At 33.5% G+C, this 22252-nt stretch overlaps 3 protein-coding genes across 4 annotated transcripts; 1 reads left to right on the forward strand and 2 right to left on the reverse strand.

The window, feature by feature from the left end:
* Nucleotides 1–3307: 3307 nt before the first annotated feature.
* LOC102608636 (cysteine-rich receptor-like protein kinase 26) lies at nucleotides 3308–7493 on the reverse strand. Its single transcript, XM_006482175.4, has 5 exons — nucleotides 5980–7493; nucleotides 4630–4840; nucleotides 4127–4364; nucleotides 3871–4021; nucleotides 3308–3766 (listed from the first exon to the last, which is right to left on the reverse strand). The coding sequence occupies exons 1-5, from the start codon at nucleotides 7141–7143 to the stop codon at nucleotides 3464–3466; spliced, it is 2067 nt and encodes a 688-aa protein (XP_006482238.1). The 5' UTR covers nucleotides 7144–7493; the 3' UTR covers nucleotides 3308–3463.
* A 3197-nt stretch (nucleotides 7494–10690) lies between these two features.
* Nucleotides 10691–14817, forward strand: LOC102608926 (hypothetical protein). 2 transcript variants are annotated; one of them, XM_006482176.4, is made up of 10 exons: nucleotides 10691–11087; nucleotides 11691–11786; nucleotides 12285–12369; nucleotides 12926–13047; nucleotides 13143–13167; nucleotides 13260–13343; nucleotides 13459–13488; nucleotides 13591–13696; nucleotides 13822–13886; nucleotides 14432–14817. In XM_006482176.4, the coding sequence occupies exons 1-9, from the start codon at nucleotides 10989–10991 to the stop codon at nucleotides 13883–13885; spliced, it is 711 nt and encodes a 236-aa protein (XP_006482239.1). In that variant the 5' UTR covers nucleotides 10691–10988; the 3' UTR covers nucleotide 13886; nucleotides 14432–14817. The 2 variants fall into 2 exon arrangements, with proteins under 2 accessions (XP_006482239.1, XP_006482240.1); XM_006482177.4 differs by having other exon boundaries at nucleotides 10691–11039.
* A 1404-nt stretch (nucleotides 14818–16221) lies between these two features.
* On the reverse strand, nucleotides 16222–20440 carry LOC102609407 (elongator complex protein 5). The gene is made up of 9 exons (XM_006482178.4): nucleotides 20169–20440; nucleotides 19974–20066; nucleotides 19582–19736; nucleotides 19344–19390; nucleotides 17864–17933; nucleotides 17316–17542; nucleotides 17138–17227; nucleotides 16727–16802; nucleotides 16222–16555 (listed from the first exon to the last, which is right to left on the reverse strand). Exons 1-9 carry the CDS (start codon nucleotides 20333–20335, stop codon nucleotides 16365–16367), a joined length of 1116 nt encoding a protein of 371 aa, XP_006482241.1. The 5' UTR covers nucleotides 20336–20440; the 3' UTR covers nucleotides 16222–16364.
* Nucleotides 20441–22252: the final 1812 nt, after the last annotated feature.

Below are 22252 nucleotides of genomic sequence, written 5' to 3' on the forward strand. Positions count from 1 at the left end.
GGAAAGGGGACAAACTTTTGCCTCCCCATTTTTTATTCTTTCTTTTCATTGTTTGTGGGTGACGAACTAAAGTAGAATGGTCCGTTTACCTAATGGGGCCAAGGAACACTTTACAAGTTTTAATTTCTATCCAGACATTTATTTTATTGTGTCTCTTTTTCCAGCTTTGGCCACCTGCCATGTGACCAAACTCTCTAAAAGAAGCACAAAAGACATATTGGACCAAAATTCAATGCACATAAATCAGTTCTCAAATAATGCTGCTTCAATCATCCATGGTGGATATATAACAATTCTATGAAAAATTTAAACAACAATATCTTTTTACGATTGTACTAAATATAACATTACAAGTTTTTTTTTGATAGATCCTACTTTTTAAAATTTTCAAAAAAAGTTTTAAAGTGGATTTAAAGATATGATCAAACCATATATTGAAAATAATATCAAAAGAATAAACCGTCATCCAAATTTGTTTGAAGGAGGAATATTTTTCTTGTCAAATTCCCTAGCAATTTAAAAATAAATAAATAAAGCCTTTTGGATAGGGATATAGATAGGGATAAGAAAAGTCCCTTGCTGAAAGTATGTTGCAAAATTAATATTAAGGAGTGATTGAATTGATGAGCAATCGTATTTCAGAGGGATAAGCTCACATTGTGTTCTCAATCTCCCAAGCTAGCTTTTGACTTTTGGGGATATCGGATTATTATTTTGATATTATTTTTCATAAGAGGAAATAAGGAATATAGTATCCCAATTTTAAGTACAACGAAGGGTGCCTAGGTGGGATTAAATTAAAGAATTATTCGATGGCAACTCTTGCTGTTCGCACTCACACAATGACCTAAAAAATTCTTAATTTTAATTAGAAATATTCACAACGCTTCAATGATAATGTACATCTAAGAGAAATAATTAACAATATCATCTTCCATGGGATGTTATAGATGCTGTAATAGATACACAACAAGTGGAGAAGTGGCTTTTTCCGGCTGTTTGTAATTGTCGAATTAGGGAGCGTTAAGAATGTACATGACATTGTTGGACGATCTTGCATGCATTGATGTGCGCACAAGAAGGCAATTTTCAAGCATCTTAATGCAGCTGCCTCGTCAAATGAACCCATTGTCTCATCCACAAATTCTATTACCTTGCCGCCTTCTGCTGAAGTCCACGCCTTTGATTACCAAGCCAAAAACCAATAATAATAATAATAATAATAATAATAAATTAGAAAGATATTTTTATAAAAAAAATTGGAAAATGCTATTTGATGACACAAAATTACACATAAAACTACATAGAACAACGAGGGTGAAGATACTTGTACAAAAAAAATCAATAAATTAAAGTGAATAAAATTTTTTTATTCAAACTTTTTATTGTCTTTTAATGTTTTTTTTTTTTTTTTTGGTGGTGTTGAAGCCTGTAGGAGGTGTGTTGTTTTGTAGTGTGTTGAGTGCAAATTTTAGGTTTGCTGAGAAGATTGAATCGGACGTGTAGTTGCTAGTATAATCACACAAGTGAAATTTTGGATCCGAAAGTGCATAAGCTAGATGAACCAAAGTATAAGGGAAGACTGAGAGAAGAGAGTGGAGTTGTTGATTTAACATTTTTAGGTATTAATTAAATGTTTGATTTTGCTAATTAGTACTTATATTATTCAATTAACCTTATAAATTGTATTAGTGCATGCACTAGGGGAAAAATAATAAATTTGGATGGCAAATAATATCTTTTGTGGGAGATTGTTAGTTTCCTCTCTAATGAAATCATTATACACCACTTATTTCATATTGTTTTTATAATATTTCTTATTATTATTATTGATAGAGGCATGTCATTATCAGTATCAAGCTGGCTGACAGACAAAATTTCTTATTATTAATTTTTTATTCACACTGAAATCTATATGGCTTATTTTAGTAACTAATCTTTTTATTTTAATTTCAATGTATATGATTTATTTAATTTTATAATCAAGCTGCTGCGTTTACTTTTTGGATTGGAGTGGGAATCCTAAGCAGTGGGAATCCTTGGATTAGGAGCGTGGAGTGGGAGTGAGAGTATGGTGTTTACTTAGACTAAATGAAAGTATGGATTGTCAATCAGAATTCTAATTATTTGTTTACTTTGTCTTGGATTGGGAGTAAATTGTTTTAAATTACAATTTTATCCTTATGTATAGAATTATAATTTGTAATTAAAAAATTAATAAAAAATATATTTGGAAAATAAAATAAATATTTTATTATATTTATAAATTAATAATAATTACTAATATTCTTAATTATGTAAATCATAAATTTTTATTAATTTTAATTTAAATTATGTGAATAAAAATTATTAATAATAGCAACACAAATGAAATATTATTATTGATAATATAGTACACAATTAATATTTTTTTAGAATAAAATATTTATTATTATTAATTAAATAAATAATTAATATTTATTAAAAATAATGTTTAATATTATTAATTTAAATATAATATTTATTTATTTTTATTTTATTAAATTTAATAAAATAAATATGATATAATTATTATTTTTAATAAATATGATATTATTTATTTTATTAAATATTATTTATTTATTTATTTTTATAAGGATAAAATGGGAAGAGGGGGGAGTGGATTCCCACTCTCACCTCCCCCCATAGGAGTGGGAATCCCACTCCCCACTCCAAAATTGGGTGGGACCCACGGATTCCCACTCCCACTCCCCCCATTTTTAAGGTAAGTAAACACTGGAGTGGGAGGAATCCACACTCCACACTCCCACTTCAGAAAGTAAACACTACATAAATGTATTTGAAAATAAAAGTAATATTGTAAGAGTATGGTGCTATGGGAGTTATGTGGTATTATGAAAACAGTAGATGAATAAGTAGTATATTTTGATTTTAGTATGGGGAAACTGACAATCTCCCTTAGATATGTTGTAGTTTACATAGTGTAATTGATTTTGTCCCTTGACAGTGTAATTTACAACGAATCTTCATCATATATTATGATTAATAATTCATTTGCTATATATATCTTGTTGCCGCTTCAATTTTATATGTCATGAATTACCAATTTTGGAGATGTAGAAGTTATTGTTGATCTACGTATATCAGCGTTTGTTCTTTCACATTCATATTATATGTCGTAGATAATTGCAAATTCAAAATTTAACAAATTAAGCCTTGTTTGATGTATAAATGGGACAGTTGTAGTTTAAAAATTACAATATAAAAATGTTGGATAAATATCAGGAGTTGTGGCTTAGAAACTAGCATAATTTAATTTGAAAATTGTATGATAAAAGATTTGTAATATATTTACTATTTTTGTTGAAATTATTATTTAAAAATTATATTTATTATATATATTATCTACTTTCATTTCATAATTACAATTTTTTTTTTCGTCATCATCAATCACAAACAAGACCTTAATCATTCTTTAGAATGATCACCTGCCATCTTGTAATGAAAATGTAATACTATTTCTGGTAAACTGCTCGCGTCTGCCGGCATTGTCTCCAGCATCATCGTCACCCTCGTAATGATCAGGGGACTCTGTTACCGAAGGTATTGGGACTGAACTATTAGAAAGCATTGACAATGTAGCAGACATCGTTGGGCGGTCTTCGATGAAGTCCTCTGTGCAAAGTAATGCAATTTGCATGAATCTTAATGCAATTTCCTCAGGATATGTACCAATCCTCACATCCACCAATTCCATTAGCCTCCCTTCTTCTTCCAATCGCCGTGCCTGCAACATATATATATAATTAAGCAAATTAATTAATTAAACACAATTACATGGACGCATATAACTCTGTGAACATCGAACATTAATATTGTTAATCTACTTACAAGTTTGAGGAGTTCTTGGTTTTCTGCTTCCAATTGCCGATCATAATTCTTTCTCCCGCTTATAATTTCCAACAATAGCACCCCGAAACTGAAGACATCGCTTTTCACTGACAAGAAGCCTCGAATAGCGTATTCCGGAGCCATGTAGCCGCTGCAAAGTAATTAAATACATGAGCAAATTATGTTGAAAGGTAGTGCAATTAATTAATGAATGTACCAACAATCATATACTAAATTCGTGGATGCATATACTTACAATGTTCCAGCAATCTGATGAGTCCTATGACGACTTTGTTCATCATGAAACAGCTTGGCCAAGCCAAAATCTGAAATTTTCGGCTTCATTTGGTGATCAAGTAGGATGTTGCTTGCTTTAATATCTCTATGTATGATTCTGAGTACTGAATCTCGATGAAGATAAAGAAGCCCTCGTGCCACTCCCATTATAATGTTTAAACGCTTTGGCCAGTCAAGAATTGCACTCTTGCTCTTATCTGCCAGCGAACAAGACAAAAAAGATAGATTTAAATACAGTGGAGCCGACAACTCTTTTGCTCAATTGATTGGCGTCTCCTTTCGAATGGAGGTCCACATTTTTTACGACAAAAAAAATTGACAAAAATATATACAGTAAAAAATTATCAAAATCCCATGTTCTTTGTCGAAATTTTTATTGATTAACGGTGAGTTTTTCCACAATAAAGATAAAACAGTAAAAAAAAAAAAAAGGATAAACTTAAGGTGTGAAATATATAATACCGAAGAGGAATTTGTCTAGGCTCTTGTTGGGTAAGTATTCATAAACCAGAATCCTTTCTCTTTCTTGAACACAGCATCCGAACAACTGCACTAGATTCCGATGCTGCATTTTCAGTAATACTCTCACTTCATTTTCAAACTCTTCTTTGCCTTGCATTGAGTTAGTTGCGAGTTTCTTTACCGCAATTTCTCTTCCGTCTTGCAATCTACCCTGAAATATTTGCTTTCCACATACTAATTAAAAACTGAATCTTTATTCGACTTGCTATTTTTCTAAGTAACTACGGCCCAAAAAAACAAAAAAAACAAAAATTCTATTTAATGCAGATGCATGGTCAATTAAATGGGATTTCGAATGACGTACCAGCGTGGGAAATATCAATTATATCAGTGAGCATTATTGTGATTGCGAGGGCACAGTACGCGGATATTAATGTGAATGTAATACATCGATTTTTGGATAACTACATGAAAACCACTATAATTAATATGGACGTCAATGCAAATGCAGTTGAGCAGACAAAAAATCCAACTTGGGTGAGCCAACCCTTGACCAATCTTCATTGTTAAATTCCTAGTGGCCAAAGCCGCCGTATTTTTGTTTTCAAATCCATTAATATTGGTAATGCAGAGTAATGGGTAATTCGGCCGCGTACGTTACTAGTATTTAATTTCTTAATCAACTGTACTAGTACCACTTAAAGGAGTCTCCACCATTGCTCTCTTCCCATTAACTTGTTAATCTCTCATATTAACTAAATGACACACGTGATAAGAAGGTAATGGAAGACTGCTAGAACAATGCGCCCGGATCACTAAATACTGAGCACATACATTATTCCTACAATCAACTAATAAAACTATAAATTAAGTGTGTGTATTTTTTTTCCCTTTTTCATGCATGAAATAAGTTTATTAACTACTAGTTGCATGTATATAATTACATCTAACGCGCCCATTAAGATTCAATGTTGGTATTATCTTTCTGTTGATTTTTATAAGGTCGTGATTGGTATACATTTGTAAAATAACAGTACATACAAAGTTAAACCTTATATGTGCATACAGAATTTAAATTAGGTGTTGATTTGAAATTAGGACTAGATTTAAGTGCTGCATGTACAGAAGAAATAAAAAATAGATTCTCTACTCACAACGAATTAAGGATATGGTGACGGATATATATTTATTATTAGTCAATTAGATATATAGTTTATGAGTATCATCTTAATATCTTCTTATTATTACTTTTTTTTTTTAATTAACTATCGATCAATCAATGGATCTCAAAATGTCAAGTCAAATACAAAATGAGTGTAAGATGGTAAACCTAAAAATAAAAAAATATACCTTGTATACCGTACCAAATCCTCCCCTTCCAAGCATATTTTCAGTAGAAAAATTATCAGTGGCAGCAATCAAAACATCCAAATTGAACAAGAAAGATCTCATGTCAATGCCCTGGTTATTCGTCAAAGCATTAGCATCATCTCCCACAAATCGCATAGATCTCCCTTTCCTCGTCAGCACAGCAATCAGCACCACAACAATGATTGTCATCACAGCGCCGCCTACACCAGCCACTGCTCCAATTTTCAAGTATATCAGCTTCCTATGGCTACCTCCGGTCTCCGATTCCGATTCCGATTCCGATTCGGGCGGCATTTCCGGTGCCAACAACGTGCTAATATCCACCGCAGTTTCCCAATCTTTATGGACAGGATCCAAATTAACCTGAACACTACAAGTTGGGGCGCCAACCCAAATGGCCCATCTTCCTGAACAGCAAGTCATCATATAACTTCTCAATGACAACAAACACTTTGTACAACTCTCACCATTAACATCTCTTGTGCACTCAACGTAACCATACAAATAAATATCACTCGAAATAACTTTCATTTTCGCCACCGCAAATCTCTTACCAGATTTTCCCGCCAGAACTGCCAGGTTTACCGTAAGACTATTGACTGTTTGGTCGAAAGTTGTTGGATTAGGAACCTCACGCTGGTCGAATAATGAAAACGCAAGTGAGCTATCCGCGTTGTCGATGAATTTACGAGAAGAGTAGCGGATCATGCAATAGGTATGCCAAATTTGAGCCGTGGTTTGGTCAGGGCACACGCGGCGGATGCTGAGTACGGCTGAGTCCATGCATTCTTGGCATTCTGATTGGGTTATGGTGGCGCGGCAGAGGGCGAGAGCTGTGACGGGCTGCGAGGAGTTTGAGGCGGAGATTGTGGTGAAGCTGAAGCCGGTTTGGGCAGTGTTGTTTTGAAGTGTTTTGAGTGCAATGCCGAGATTGGATGAGAAGGCGGAGTCGAGTGTGTTGTTTGTTGAAGAATCACAAACTTTTATTCGAGGATCATCCTCTGCGGATGTTTGGTGAATGAATGCGAAGATGAAGAGAAAAGAGAGGAGTTGAAATAACATTTTTCGGTTGTAATAAGAGATTGAGAAAACGCCCAGAGCCAATGTTCGAGTATCAAGCACTATAGCCCTAAAGTAACCCATTCTATACTTTCAGAAAAAGTTCAAACAGCCTTTAAGAAAAAGGTATCAGACTATCAGTATTCGAAATTCCTGAGAAGTGGGTTGCAGTGATTAGGTCTAGGCGATTTTTTCACTAAAAACACAGGTCTCTGTAATGGCGTGCTATCAGGGCTAATGATGGCAATTTGGTGTTCGATAAATAAATGTTGGAGTGCATTTTGAGAATGAACAGAGGGTTTATAAAGATTGCTTAAGCCGTCCTTGCTGGCTAGCTAGCTAGTTCAAGAGACTTTGTCGTAGATGGCTGGCTTTGCGTATTACGACCTGCTTAAAATGTGATCAAAGAAAGCAGTACTAAGACAATTTCAATATGACGTGAGAAAAATAATTGATGTCAAAGGCCTGGCGACATTTTTTCACGCGGCAAGGTATGAACAGTGATGGTCATAATTCAGATTCATGATAATGATTGATTTCAGGAAGGCTGAATGTCAAATGTAAAACGTTATGTAGTTTGCAGATTGTGCGCGGCCACTTGAGAATTGGTGTGAATACTAAATGAAGTGCAACGAGAGGGGGCAAAAAAAGTCCTGTCAACAATGACGATTTGAATTCAAATGTATTTTGCTAAAGAAAAACAATTAATGTCCCCAATAGTAGGCAGTTTTTTCCTTTTTGATACTCTGATATGTCAATAAAAATGCTGATAACTATAATTAAAAATTTAATAGAATAATTCAAATATTATAATAGGAGAAATTTTTTAATACCATTGAGATATTATGTCAGTTATATAACAAGTAAATAATATAATAAAATATGTGTATTTATTTAAAAAACCAACGTGTAATTAGTGGTTATATAAAATTTAAATATACTTATCATATATACATTAATTGGTTGTGGTACTATTGATGTAGTATAAAACTTTTCTTATAATAGAGCCGAAATTTATATGATTGTTTAATGTGGGGGAGCTATCTTATTCTACCTATGTTATTAAGGAGATATCTAACTATTTGTCAGTGTTGCATCAAAATTACGTATTGAAGAAACTACTACTCTGCCACCCACTTGCATTTATTAGTTCCGTCTCCACTATTAATTGCCAACAATTTCGATTAGTTTGGGCCAAATCATCATTCACTCATACAAGTTGGCTTCACTTATTAATTTTGTGGGCGTATTCATTTATCTAATAGGTCTCAAGTGCGGCTGCACAAGACCCCACGAGTGACCTGGTCTCGTTGCCCACGTAACGTAAGGGCATGAGGCATTAGCAACTAGGCTTCAGCGGGCCCTAGAAACCACCATGCCATCATCTTTCTTCAACAGGAGAGATACTTACGAGTGGGCTGGGCATCCCATCTTAGCTAGGCCCTACAATATATGTTTCTTTTAATGAGCTTTAAACACCCTCGAAGATTCCTAATAAAACTCCTTACTCGTTTGTTGAAGATATCCGCCAGGATATCCCTCGTAACCAACGAACAACAAGCGCTTTTACTTGTGCGAATCCTATTTTAATGGGAACTGAATGAGTTGATCTACCTACATATCTTACTTTTATAGTTTTATTGTTATATACTTGAGGTAAAATAATTAGTGGATTTCTTTTCCTTTACATAAGTGTAGAACTATAGTTTGTGGCAATTCATTTTCAATCCAAAATAAAGTAAGGCTTTTGCTACCTTACAGTTTCAGTAACTTGCACCCTAACTCTTTAAAAGGCGTTGACCCTACTTTTACTACCATACTTACACAAAATGGTTGCGTTGTAAGTTATTGAAACTGTAACTTAGCATGATCCATAAAGTAAACATATAATTAAAATTTTGATTAGCAATCGACGGTCTTATTCTAGTGTAAGTAAAAATTATACTTTCACTCACACTTTACACTCTCAATTTTAAAATTTTCACTTCAATCTAGACAACATTGAATCAACTTTTATTTTTATGGGCTCTAATGTTAGACCCACAAACGGCCCACCAATTCAATCATTTAGAACACACACAAGTTTATTGGTGGGGAGACAAAAACTTATTTCATTTTGGAGTGTAGGAATTTGAATTTTGCAAGAATTAATGTCTTTATTTACCATTACTGTTTATATAGCTTTTATTCGACATGATTAAAAGAGATTAGGATGGTGGGGGGGGGGGGGTTTAATACTGATTACACATCAAATTACTGTATTACACAAATATTTATAACCGCTATTACAACAGACATTACACTGATATTTATAATCAGATATACATAACTGGGAATTACATTATTACATTAAATCTATGAAGTACATGCCCAGACAAGTAACCCTCATAGACGAGAGATGTCTCTACTCCATTCGCATTTCGCAATAGAGAAAGACTTGTAAATAAACTCCACACAATCGTGCGTAATGCTTAATTGAGGGAGTTTTTAGTTCATGAGGACTCGGACCCCTATCCTCACAATCATTCTTAGCTGTGAGAGTAAATGTTCACCGTTAGGCCGAAGGCCCATTGTTAGGATGGTGGGCATTGGAAACGATGGAAAGGTAGGAAAGAAAAGACATGAAAGAATGTTAAATTTCTTTTATATTCAAACGGTCAAACTACATAAGTTAGTATTACAGTGTTGTTTTCGAACTATGGAGATTGGAGATACATAGGCAAATTTAGATGTTACAAACAATAATTATATGCTTACAATGTTATGATACAAATATTATATTCTAATTGAAGTGACATGTAATGGGATACCATGACTTATGTGATAAATAATTATTGAGCATTATGATTTCTCATTTAAATGGACTGATGAATTCATAATAGTATCACATGAGTTAAAATATAATTTTTTTTTTCAATTTTGCAAGTGTATTACTATTGCTCTTGTACATATCATGAGATAATTTCACTAGAATATAAATAAATTTAACATCAAAATTGTCATATTTAAACTAAAAACATTTTGTTTAACTTTGTAAACATATCTCAAGAAAGAGATATTTTAGAATATATCTAAGGTACTATGTCATCCATACAACAAGTAATAATATCATGACATGTATATATTTATTTTAAACCACTATCATATAAGTAGTGATTGTATTAAATTTAATTACATTTATCATATATGTATGATTAATTATAATACATCTGAAATATTTTAAAATTTCGCAAAAAGAAAATGTTCATAGATGGGAAGGATTCAACTTCCGAGTTTTGAGAATGTGGTTTGTTGCTCCCAATACTTTTCAGCATTCTCCAACGGCCGGCTACCTAAAATTTTTCCAAGAATTGCTGACATGGCGAGTTTCAATTGGTTGCTGCAACTAAAAAGGGTAGCAAAGGCAGAAGCTGAGCTGTTAAACCCACCAAATTCAAGAAGTGACGACAAAGATCTGGGCATGTCAAATCAGTTTATTTCATTTTATTTTATTTACGATAAGTAAATTTTTTTACTAAAAAAAAGTAAAATTTTTTATTAAATTTTAAGAAAAAAATATTTTGGAAAAGACAAAAAAAAAAGCTAAGAGGGCATCCTGCTTAGGCAATTATCCAATCACTGATTCAGTCATATGAACCCCAAACGAAAACAATCATCAATTAAAATATCTTTTACACGCAACGGCCCTTTCTCTCTGACATTTCCACAGTTGTTATTACACGTTCAAAAAATTAAAAAATTAACCAAATTCCCATTTTTCGTTGCCTTTACAGTTTCTCTTTTTAGGTGCTTTTCTAATATTCCTTCACTTTCTTTTGCATTTTGGGGGAAATTTTGAGCCCAAGAAACGGGTGTTTGTGTTGGGGGTTGGAGAAGCAGAGTGAGTGAGAAAGATAGAGAGAGAGAGAGAGAGACAAGGCAATACAAATATGGTGGATAACGCTAACTGGGAGCTCAAGAATTGCTGTAACCGTGACCAGGTCAGGTTTTTAGTGACCATTGGTGTCTTCACTGTTGTTATTCTTGCTGTAAGTTTCTCTCTTTTTGTTCCCATTATACGTTCCTTTTCAACTCTTGTTTGTTTCTTGGGAAGATCTCAAGAAAAATAGGAGTCAAATTTCGAAGCTTTTGTTTGAATGTCTATGTCAACTGATTCAAAAGGGTTGTTTTTGCTGGGCTTAAGTCCGGGGGGCAGTGAATTAAAATCTTGATATTTATATTGTATCATGTGTTGTTTATTTCTTTTGTTCTTTCTTGAATTGGTCTGATAACAAAAAGAAAATTTGGGTTGTTAAATTGCTCGGTGGATCTACAAATGGAGTATTCCATTCGTACACAAAGTCATTATGATTTGAACTGAAATGGCAAAACTTTTGTTCGGTGGTCTTATGTGAAATTAGTTGATCGATGTTATAAGAATCTGCTATCTTTATATTGAAATGGAGCACTAGCACAATTGGGTTGTATATACAATTCCTTTGGCCATCGGATATACGTAATATGAAAAGTATTTAGATATTTCCCTTTTCAAATTTTCATTGAGTGATGCGAATGTATTGGAAGTTGTTTGTTTATTTGTATGTTTAACTGGTCCATTGATGTAAACTGTTTTTTGCTTCGGTTTGTCATAGCTCTGGAGAACGATACTACTGACGCCTTTCAAGCTCATTACAGTGTTTTTGCATGAAGCAAGTCATGCAATTGCCTGTAAACTCACCTGCGGTGATGTAAGAATCTTCTTTTTCCTATCCTATATGATTACAGGGTACATAAATTCCTCTTTCATATTGAGCAAGTAGCAAAGACAGCTTGACCAATTCTTTTTCCTCTATGTTATGCTTTTATCATTGTTATTTGTTATTATGTGTCAGAAATTCAGCTTTACCTGGATAATACTATTGATTTATGATCGGTCAGTTTAGATGAGTTTTCTTGTTGCTGCTTAATTATGATAACAATGTAAAGCCTCTTGAATCTCATCCGTTCTGGTGTTCTCCAGAGACTGTCAACTTTTTATTTGGAATAACTAACATTGGAACATACATTCATTATATATTGTTGTTGATTAGCAACTGAGATTTGATTAAGTAAGCATTCAGAACTGAATTTATGAATCTTGTATATTGCCTACCAAAGGTTGAGGGTAAAGTTCCTTTGCAGTCATAACAGTCTTAAGGGGATGGTGTATGATAAATCGGGGAACTTTCATCTACTTCTTTGTGCAGGTGGAAGGGATGCAGGTTCATGCAAATGAGGGTGGAGCAACACAAACCCGCGGTGGTATATATTGGTTGATCTTACCTGCAGGATGTAATGCACTTTTCTCCTAAAACTTCATTTGTTTGATGCTTTATCCACTATTTTGTGCTATTTTACATGACTTGAAGGCGTTGATGCTAAATATAATGATGCCATATAGCAAGGTATGGGGGAAAATTTTGTAAAATTGCATATATATGTGGATAAATATTGATGGATACTATCATATGTTTCATACATATGTATTTGTGGACTTTATTAGTTAAATTTTTTTTTTCTGATATATCCCTCTCCCTTAGTTCTTCTCCTCTTGTGAGGTTTGAATCACTGTGTCAACGTGTTCGGGGCTTGTCCGACTTGTATACAAAAGTTGTTTGACTTTTGTCTTGTTCTGAGACGATATCAAACACAGAGAAGGCACCCCCTCAAAAATAATAATGCTATGCCTGTTGAAATTTTGAATCCGAACCACAAAGAGTCAAGACTTCGCTTTTTGCATTAAGTTATGGAATCTAGTTTGTTCTGATATATATATTTTATATCCTTTTACAATTGGGTGAACTTTGGTACGTCACTTATGGTTTTTATGGTTGCTCTTTGCTTCCAGATCTTGGTTCATCATTCTGGGGAATGGCTTTGGTACTTGCATCAACAAATCTAACCACTGCAAGAATCGCTGCTGGTTGTTTAGCTCTCGCTCTATTCATTGTGCTCTTTATTGCCCAAAATGTAAGATATTTATAAACAGAGAATATTTTCCCCTTGAATATTCTGTAAAAGTGTACCAAAATTTTCTGCTTTCTCACTACTATTTTTCCGAACAGTGGACACTTCGAGGACTTTGTATTGGTGAGTGCCTTACAATGATCTATGCATAATCATTCTCATGATGTTCAAGCTTCCCTGCTCATATTTTTAATATTTATAAATGGATTCCTTAGGATTCATTGTTTTCCTCGCCGTAATATGGGTTTTGCAAGAAGAAACAAGTGTCCGCATTCTCCGATACGTCATTCTATTTATCGGTATATGTTTATCCTGTTGTATCTTCTCTTTCCTCCTGAATGAACTTACAAGTGCCTTATTTCTTATCTCTTTGGTGAAAAGAAGTGTAGCTAATGTCTATTCCGAAAATTACAGGTGTAATGAACAGTTTGTTTTCAGTTTATGGTAAGTATTTCATACTACCTTTCTGTACCAAATGGCTGTTATTGAAATAAAAAATTGCAAATTGTAATATGTTTAATTTAATGTGAAAAATGAACAATACAGATATATATGATGACCTGATATCTCGGAGAGTCCACTCCAGCGATGCTGAGAAGTTTGCAGAAGTTTGTCCTTGCCCTTGTAATGGTGTTGGTTGGGGAGTCATTTGGTGAGTATTTTAGCTTTGACAAGATGAAAGTTGATTATTCAGAGACTTATCTGTATGATTTTCTAACATTAAGCATTTTCACTTACCTGTTATCAATTGCTTATTTTTGTCGATGATGATTGCAGGGGAATCATATCATTTGCATTTCTGTGTGCAGCCATGTATCTTGGACTTGTCATCTTATCTTAAGGTAATATCTGCTTCTGCTAAAGAGCATTTTTGCGTAGCACTTGACAAATTACGTTGTATTGAAATTGAATTTATAGATATTTATGCTCATAAAAATTTTAAAAAAGTGCTTGCAGTTAAGGGTTATGCTACAGAAAGCTTTAAGTAGGCATGCTTGTTCTAGATTCTGATAAAATATAATAATGCAAGTAAATTAATAGAAACAATGCAATGGCAACTTTTAAGCATCTCTCTCTCTCTCTCTCTCTCTCGGGTGAGAAATATAAGGTTGTAAAATAGCTTTTGATGAGACTCTGAGTCAGCAACTTCTTCTGTCAACTTTGTTTTACAACTAAGGTAGTGTGGTTGGTAACATGGTAACAAAATAATAGGCAGATGCAATTGTCCTGCATGAAAGTTGAGATATTGCTGTGGATTAGCAGTTGCACAGCAAACACCATTAAATGATATTCACTTAAACTTTAAATGTTCATCATAAAATAGAAACTTTCATAGAATCTGTGTAGTGAATCATATATATAATTTCTCTAGCTTTTCTCTTTTCAGGTTCGAAGACGCGGGTGGTTCCATTTTCATTTTTATATTGTAGAGAGCAGCAGTAGGTTCTTTGTGTCTCTGTATTCTTTGCCTATGACGGGGTAAATTTCTTCAAAGCTGCTTCTATACAGCATCGCCACCAGATTCATTATACTGAGGGTGTCCTTGCTGCACCAACTTAATGACTTCATTCTTTTGAACCCTTCCGGGTGGGGTTTCCAATTGTATTTTGTGATCATTTTGTATAGGAAAGTAATACTGATTGTATACAATTGACATCAATAGTGCTTTAATTCGTAGTACGGTGATGAAGGCATTCTTATTAGACACCTTGATTATGTAAAGATATCCGAGTGTTTAGGAGAGATATATATGTTTGGTTGCTCTTGCTCAAATTCATTTTGAACAGTTTCATTTGCTTATTTAATTTCTTTTATATTCATTCAATTTTTTTTTTCCTTTTTGGATTCAGTAAAAATATTCCTTTATTTAGCGATTATCTTTTCTAGTAGAAAAAAACAGCGTCTTGAGATTATATAATGCCAATATTTCTCACATTCTCTTTCTCTTTCTATTTTTATTTTTATTTCTGGTTCCTCCGCTTGATAGTTGCTTAATTATTGGCGTTTTACTACGGCAAGAAACTAAATAACCAAGAAGCCAAAAGTATTTATTACCTACCATTAGCTTCTAAACACAAATCAATTCGAAGCTCTTTCCGTTTTGATGAGCTTGCACTCTCATTAGGAGCCCATTATAAAAATGCATAATATGATGTGGAAAGTGAGAATGGGAGTGTAAAGGAGAGGTCTGATCGAAGTCTTGGTGAAAATCTTATGGAAGCTGGAGAAGAGGAGGTACCTCGGTGGTGATGACGCCGATGAGGTTCAAGCAGCAAGGAAGAAGATTATGAGTGCGTTTGGGATTGTGGGTGGACAGCTGTAATTTAAAAGCTTCAGCACTAAAGTTGTTGGTAAACAATAACTGCTGTAACTTAGAAGCTATATTAATATGATTTTTCACTTGTATGATGAAAATTTTATTATCTCTTTATAATTTAGTCAAAATTATTACTTTAAATTTATATTTAGTATATATATTATTAACTTTTATTTTATAATTATAGATTTTTTTTCACAACAGTTGTAGTTTAAAAATTACGGTATCTCAATTCCAAACACACCTTATAATAGAGTGTCAAAAAGTTCTTATTTAAGAAAAAGAAATGCGTGGATTAATTATATATATGCCTCTGTCTCTTGTTGTAATTTTCATTAAGGTTAAAACTGTAACTTCATAGTTATCGGGATTTTTTAGACACTATTGAATTTTCTTTCGATAACAACCAAGCCCGAAAATCTACTTACTGCGATACAAGAGAGTAAAAGAGGCGACCCAACCTGTCAATGTTTTTCACATTGAAAGTTGGTCAGATTTTCTTTCTTACAATTACGGATTGAGTAATAGAGCGGGCGTGCGATTTTGCTGGCTTTATAGCGGAGTTATTAGATGCTCTTGGCTCTTTAGTCTTTACCAAAAGGTGTGTCAGTAAAGAAATGATCGTTGTCCTTTTTATGTACATACTTTCAAATATGACTAAAATGGTAAATGTGAAAGACGGATTCTACGAGGAGTTCGAGGGTGCCGCAAACTGTCAACAGCGCTACTCTTTTTAGATTTCCGCATCTGCCGACAGAGTATTTGGCGCTGGGAAATGGTGGCTCCCATTCCCAATGTAAAATTTGTCTCCCTCCAGTAAATTACCAAAGAAAAATAAATTAGAAGATTACACGGATCGATTTCCAAAATTCGATTTAATTTATAAATTAGATTCAAAAGATTAGCCAGAGACAACAAAATAACGAAAAAGTGTGTTCTCATATTTACCGATTTGCAGCATCCTGGCTTTAATTCATTATCATAAAATGATTCAAACATATCATTATATATCCAAATCATCATCCGGGTCCTCATCTGAATCTGGCATCTCATCATCCGAATCACGAAAATATATTATTTGACCTTTGCCACTGTCCTCATCAGGTTGCAATTTGCCAGTTGAGACAAGTGCTTCCTCTTTGTTCTCACCCAGAGATCTTCGACCATCATAAATTTGTATAGGTTTACCATTTCCTGAAGCATTAATATTGTAGAAAATAAAAATTTCTAATATACAAAAGTCAAGTAAAGATATCACAAAAAATAAAGTTGAAAGCATTTTTTTATAATTATAAAAATGAAAATATTGTTTAACTAAGAACTGAAATAAAATCATATTCCCATCTCTATTCAGTGTTCTAATACCTTGGTGCTCAAAAGGAAGCACAACCTTAGCCCTTTCGTTTCGCTCCTCCTCTGACAGTTGTAGATTAAACTGCACCTGTTGAACGATACCGCTGCACAAGTAAATATCACAATAATAATAATAATAATAATAATGAAACAAAGATATTAACTCTTTTGCTGCTAACATGTACATGCTTGAAGCTGTTTAGGATTAGTAAATGCATTTGCAAGTGCGTGCACATACAAGCACAATTTTTTTTTAATTTTTAATTTTTTGGCTCTTCTTCTGATGTATATATCTCGAACCATTCTTCTGTTAACCAATACCATATGGGGAAAGTTTATGTTGTACACACAAAAGTGACTGAGAAGGAGAAAAAGAGATGTCCAAGAGATCCACTAGAATCAAGATAAAACTATAATACTGACCTTTGGCAAAAGGCGTTGATTAATTATTTCATCTTCAGACAAAACTGGTGTAAATTTGATGCCTGCCAGCTCAACAAGTATTTCTTCACACTAGCAATGGAGTAAAATAAATATAACTTGATTTTCTGTATAATAGATCAGCACATTCTCCACAAAAGTAGAAAAACATAGATATTACCATAACTCGAACTCGTCCATTTCTTCGCTTAAACCGAACATGAAACTTTCCTTTCCTAAAGTTCTGTTCAAGCATAGAGAGGTTTTCCAAATCAACTCTCTGTCCAAATGCAGCTTGATTGAATGGTTCAACACTAGCGACCATTGAGGACAAATACTCAAGAACAGAGGTGAACTTGATTTCATGAAGGTCCGAATGTAACAACCAAAAGATACTAGAAACTTGATCTGCAGCCATAGAACAATGGAGAAACTATGGCATCAAAAGCAAGCACGCAGCACATAAACCTAAAACTTTCAGAAATTCCTATACAACTGACAATTTTAACAGTCAAACACCAAAGGTATATATCAGGTCTACAAATAGGTTTTAATCAATTTAAAGGATAAAATACAGTTAGTGGTTTTTCACAAGAAGGAAATAGTAATGCAGCATCAACCAAAAAAAAAAAAAAGGCTCATCCGTAGAATAATAACTACAGGCTAGACTAACAATTAGATTGTATAATAAAAAGAGAGCTTTAGAAAAGAGGTAAATCATGCATATACCGTGGCTACGGAGGTTGCTTAAAATGCCTGCAACGGATGAGATAGATGCATGTCTAACCATTTCGCTCACCTAATAATTGTGAAGAGCCCATCAGAAGTAAATAAGAGAGAAATAATTTGGAAGGAAAAGCCAGAAACTAGCAGCATTAACAAACATATATCAAATAGCACTTTTCATCACCTTCATTTTAAATTTCTAAAGTATTTCTTTACCAAACTGAAAATCCCTTAAAAGAAAAAAGTTAAGGGCAATAACATTTTCCTACTCCTACAAAAAATTCGAAGGAAAAATCATCTAGCAACTTTTACCAGGCAATAGTATAAACCACAGCTGAGAAATCTCCATAGCCAATATGGAAACTCTAAAACTAATTGCATGAAGGATCAGAATATCATAAAAAGATAAACATGTCAGAGATAGTGTGTGAGGAATGAGCTCGTAATTAGTTATCCATTTCATTCCAATATGACTTCCATTATCACCAAAACAGGCTTTTGCAAAACTTAAATGAATATTTTAAAATGAAATTAATTATAAAGAAAGGAAAGCACAGATTCAAGAATAAACACACTAATACGATCATTAATTTTAACAAAGAAAAAATAACGAAATTTCAACCTTAAAATAAAAAATAAAAAATCTGTTCTAGGTTGAGATACTCACTGCAGTAAAGAAGGATTCATTCTCACATTATAGTAAATAGTATACATAATACTTAGAATTTCAAACAAATATTGCCTAGTCTAAAAAATACTTTTCACTGCATTAAACATGACCCATGAGACACTAATCCTCTCACTGGCTGGGGAATAAAAGTAATGAATAACAATCAAAGAGACTGTCACTTCTTCCACTTCACATGTTACCATGCCATGCTTGTCCAAAATAAGACAAAAGAGTACTCCAGAAGTGCTCTTTAACAGCTTGTGAGTTGCCCAAATGTTTAGTTTGAGCATCATGGTTGCACCTAAAATGCAAAGTCTCACAGGCCCATAAATCTCATAAGATCTTTACTTTGCTTCTGATATGTCTCATAATTTTCAATTGAGACCCTACGCATCTTTCCTCTGGCTGAGCCTACTTTCACATTGTTTTTTTTTTTTTTTTTTTTTTTTGTACTAGACAGGAAGTTTCCTGGCACCACCTCAGGAAAGGGAAGGGCTCCTTTTCTGAAGGTTTCAAACTGCAATTCCAAACTTTTCAATCACCGGGAAGGTTCCACCAGAAGAATATAAAACTTCTCAACAATGGATTCACTTTAAATCCGAACTTCTGAACTACATCCTAGGCAAAAGACAGTAGATGCAACTAAATGTCCAAAGCAACATCTGTCATGAAACACAAATCAAAACACTCTAGTGAGCTTCCTCGAAGCTCATCAGAATTAACAGGAGAGTTGTTACCTACTCGATACACTGTTAAAAACAATTACAATTGCAACTCTTACAAGATTTTAACATTTATTGCATATAGAATTACCAAGTCAATGGCAATAGAGAAGCGATCTTTCCCTTGTCCAATCAATCCTACAAGCAAAAGCAAACATCCAAAAGATGCTCGTGAGAACCTAATTATCTTCATCATCAAGTATTCAAGATGGCTTTCATTTTAATAGAGAGAGCTGCTCTGAACAGAAGATTTTTCCTATTTTCCGTAGGTAAGGCAACCAAAGTGACCTTTAAACAAACAAACAAAAGAAAAAAAAATGAAAATTTACCTTTACCCTGTTCAATAATCAAAGAGTACAACTTATCCAAATTTCTCACATCCTGACAAAAACTAGACAAAGATGAAGCTTCCTGTGAGATGTCCTTGTCGATAAGCCGATTTTTCCAGCCAAGTGGATCCGTATAACAATCCAATATGTGAATCCTGTAAACCAAAAGCCATTCACAATCCCCCACAACATTGTTATTAATATGGAAACTAAATGCAATACACTACCGAGTATCAAACACACCTTCTACATTTAAGTGCTAACAGTAATGAAGTCCACAGAAACCAATTTATAAATCAACACCAACGCGTTCTTTTTTCACGGTAATTAAAAAATGACAAACAAGTTGGCCTTCGGGCAGGTATTATTCAAGTGAAAATAGTATAATTCACCAATCATGAGATGAAGCTATATCAATTCCTCTTCTCTTCAACAAATCCACATAAAACGATGGGCTCCGAGAATACGCAACAACAACGAGGCCTCTGCATATTGACAAATATAGGAAGAACATAAATTAGGAAAGCTTGATTAATATAAAAAGACAAATAAAATTGATCATTGTAAGTAGGGAGAATTAAAATTACCTCGACTGAGATTTTCCCGCCAAAATGTGGTTAGAGAGCTGGGTAAGCACGTAATTAAATACATCGAAACCGAAGGGTGAAGCTTTGGAGTCTTTGATGGTGAGGGCAGGTGCGTGTTCTCCTTCTAAGCCTCCGTCTCGAAGTGTTCTGCAGATAGTGTCAGCCATTGTTGGTGCCTACTGCCTTCGCCACTGACAGTGACCAAAGCAAAAACCCTAGTTTGGTAATAATTTGGGGATTTTGCAATGAAGGGCCACGGAAAAATTTCAAAATATTCCCTTTACTTTTCAAATATGAAACATGGATCCATTAATTTATCACTTGTTTAAAATTTCAGTAATGTTATGCCAACATCTATCCAAAATTTGAATCTCAATTGTAGCCGCGGCAGAGTATGAGTAGCACCGCAAGTAAAATTTTGATACCGCTTGTAAAACTTTGATGAAATTTATTCTTATAAATACACAAATAAATATTTAAATTTATTTACTATCAATTACGAGAATATATTGGGTCTTATTTAATATTGATGTTGAAAAATTATATTTTAAAAAATAAAAAAAATAAAAAAATATGATAAACACTAATTATTGTGATTTAAAAATTAAATTAATTTGATCTCACACTTATCTTTTACTAATTTTATCGAAATATTACTTAAAAGTTATATGTATTATTTATTATTAATTTTTATTTTATAATTATAATTTTTTTATAATAATTGTGATTTAAAAACTAAACTATAACACAAAGCCTCTACACAAGGCCCAACTAATGGCCCAAAAGATTGTTGGCCGACAGCTGGTGAAAAAGCTGGCCCATAAAAGCGTCGGCCGCTTGGTGAAAAAAATATGATTTTACCAAATATTTATAAATAAAAAAAAGCCGAATAATATTTTGTGAAAGCAGGAGGGAGGTTGTCTTTGGACGCACCCAACTTTCATGTGTAGAAACTAGAAACTAGAAAGTGCCAAATTGCATGGGCTACAATTGCGCAACGTGGGAGTGGCCACGCCCTGCGACCGCGAGTGGGCCCTTCACGTGCACATTAATATTAACTAATTCCTGAAAAAATAATAACTGCAAGCTTTCCAGTTTATTAGCTTTTAAATTTTAATTAATAAAAGAATTAACTCAAAACAAAGTCAAATATTTATTAATCAAGAAGCCCGCGTATGCATATACACCCCAATTAATACAACAAAATTCCATGATACCGCCACGTGCAGTGACCATTAGAAACTTCTTTTTGCCAGGTCGTGATGTTGACAGCGGGCCTTCGGTCCACGTGATGAACGGTGATGGGACCCATAAAAAGTAACTGCCCAGACTCCAACTTACGCAAAAATGTTATCACGTTAACAGACGATCCCCGCGGCTCCACCGAGTCACCGACCGACCAAAGCCTACTAAAATCAAAATCATTAACGACCAAAAATCGTTGCCATACGGCGTTACCTTGTACGGGGTGCGAGAAATCCAACGAGCTGTGTTTTGTAGGATCCTCGGCGAGCACGAAATGATAATCCCGATCCATATTCCGTCATCTAACGTGTCCGTCTCTATCTCCGGTCTCTATTTTTTGGTAAAAGTCTTGAAATTTGAAAATGATCTCCATTAATGACTTTGGACCAATTTTTTTTTTTTAATATATTACAATTAGAACTTTCCTTTTACCTAACCAAATATCAATATTTAAAAAAAAAAACACAAACACTAATAATTTTAATTACTATTTAAATTAGTAACAATAAAAATTAAAAAGTGGAAGATATAAAATAAAAAAATTGCAAAATCTAGTTGAATTTGGTATTATGTAGTTTGAAGTTAATTGTGAAATTTGATTTTTTTTCCTTTTTAATTAAGACATGAAATCTGATAAGAGTATTTACATGTCAATATATTTTAATAGACGCTTGATTAATTAGATCACGCAAAAAATATGATAGACTAATTTATCTTGAAACTAACAAGTGAATCAAATAAATGCAAACTGCATTGATTTTTTTCCCCTTGTTTTAAAGAATACAAGAATTATAAACTATATATTTTCCACGTATATTAGAGGATTCAAACTATGGACT

Source organism: Citrus sinensis, chromosome 6, assembly GCF_022201045.2.
Source record: "Citrus sinensis cultivar Valencia sweet orange chromosome 6, DVS_A1.0, whole genome shotgun sequence".
Taxonomy (NCBI): Eukaryota; Viridiplantae; Streptophyta; class Magnoliopsida; order Sapindales; family Rutaceae; genus Citrus; species Citrus sinensis.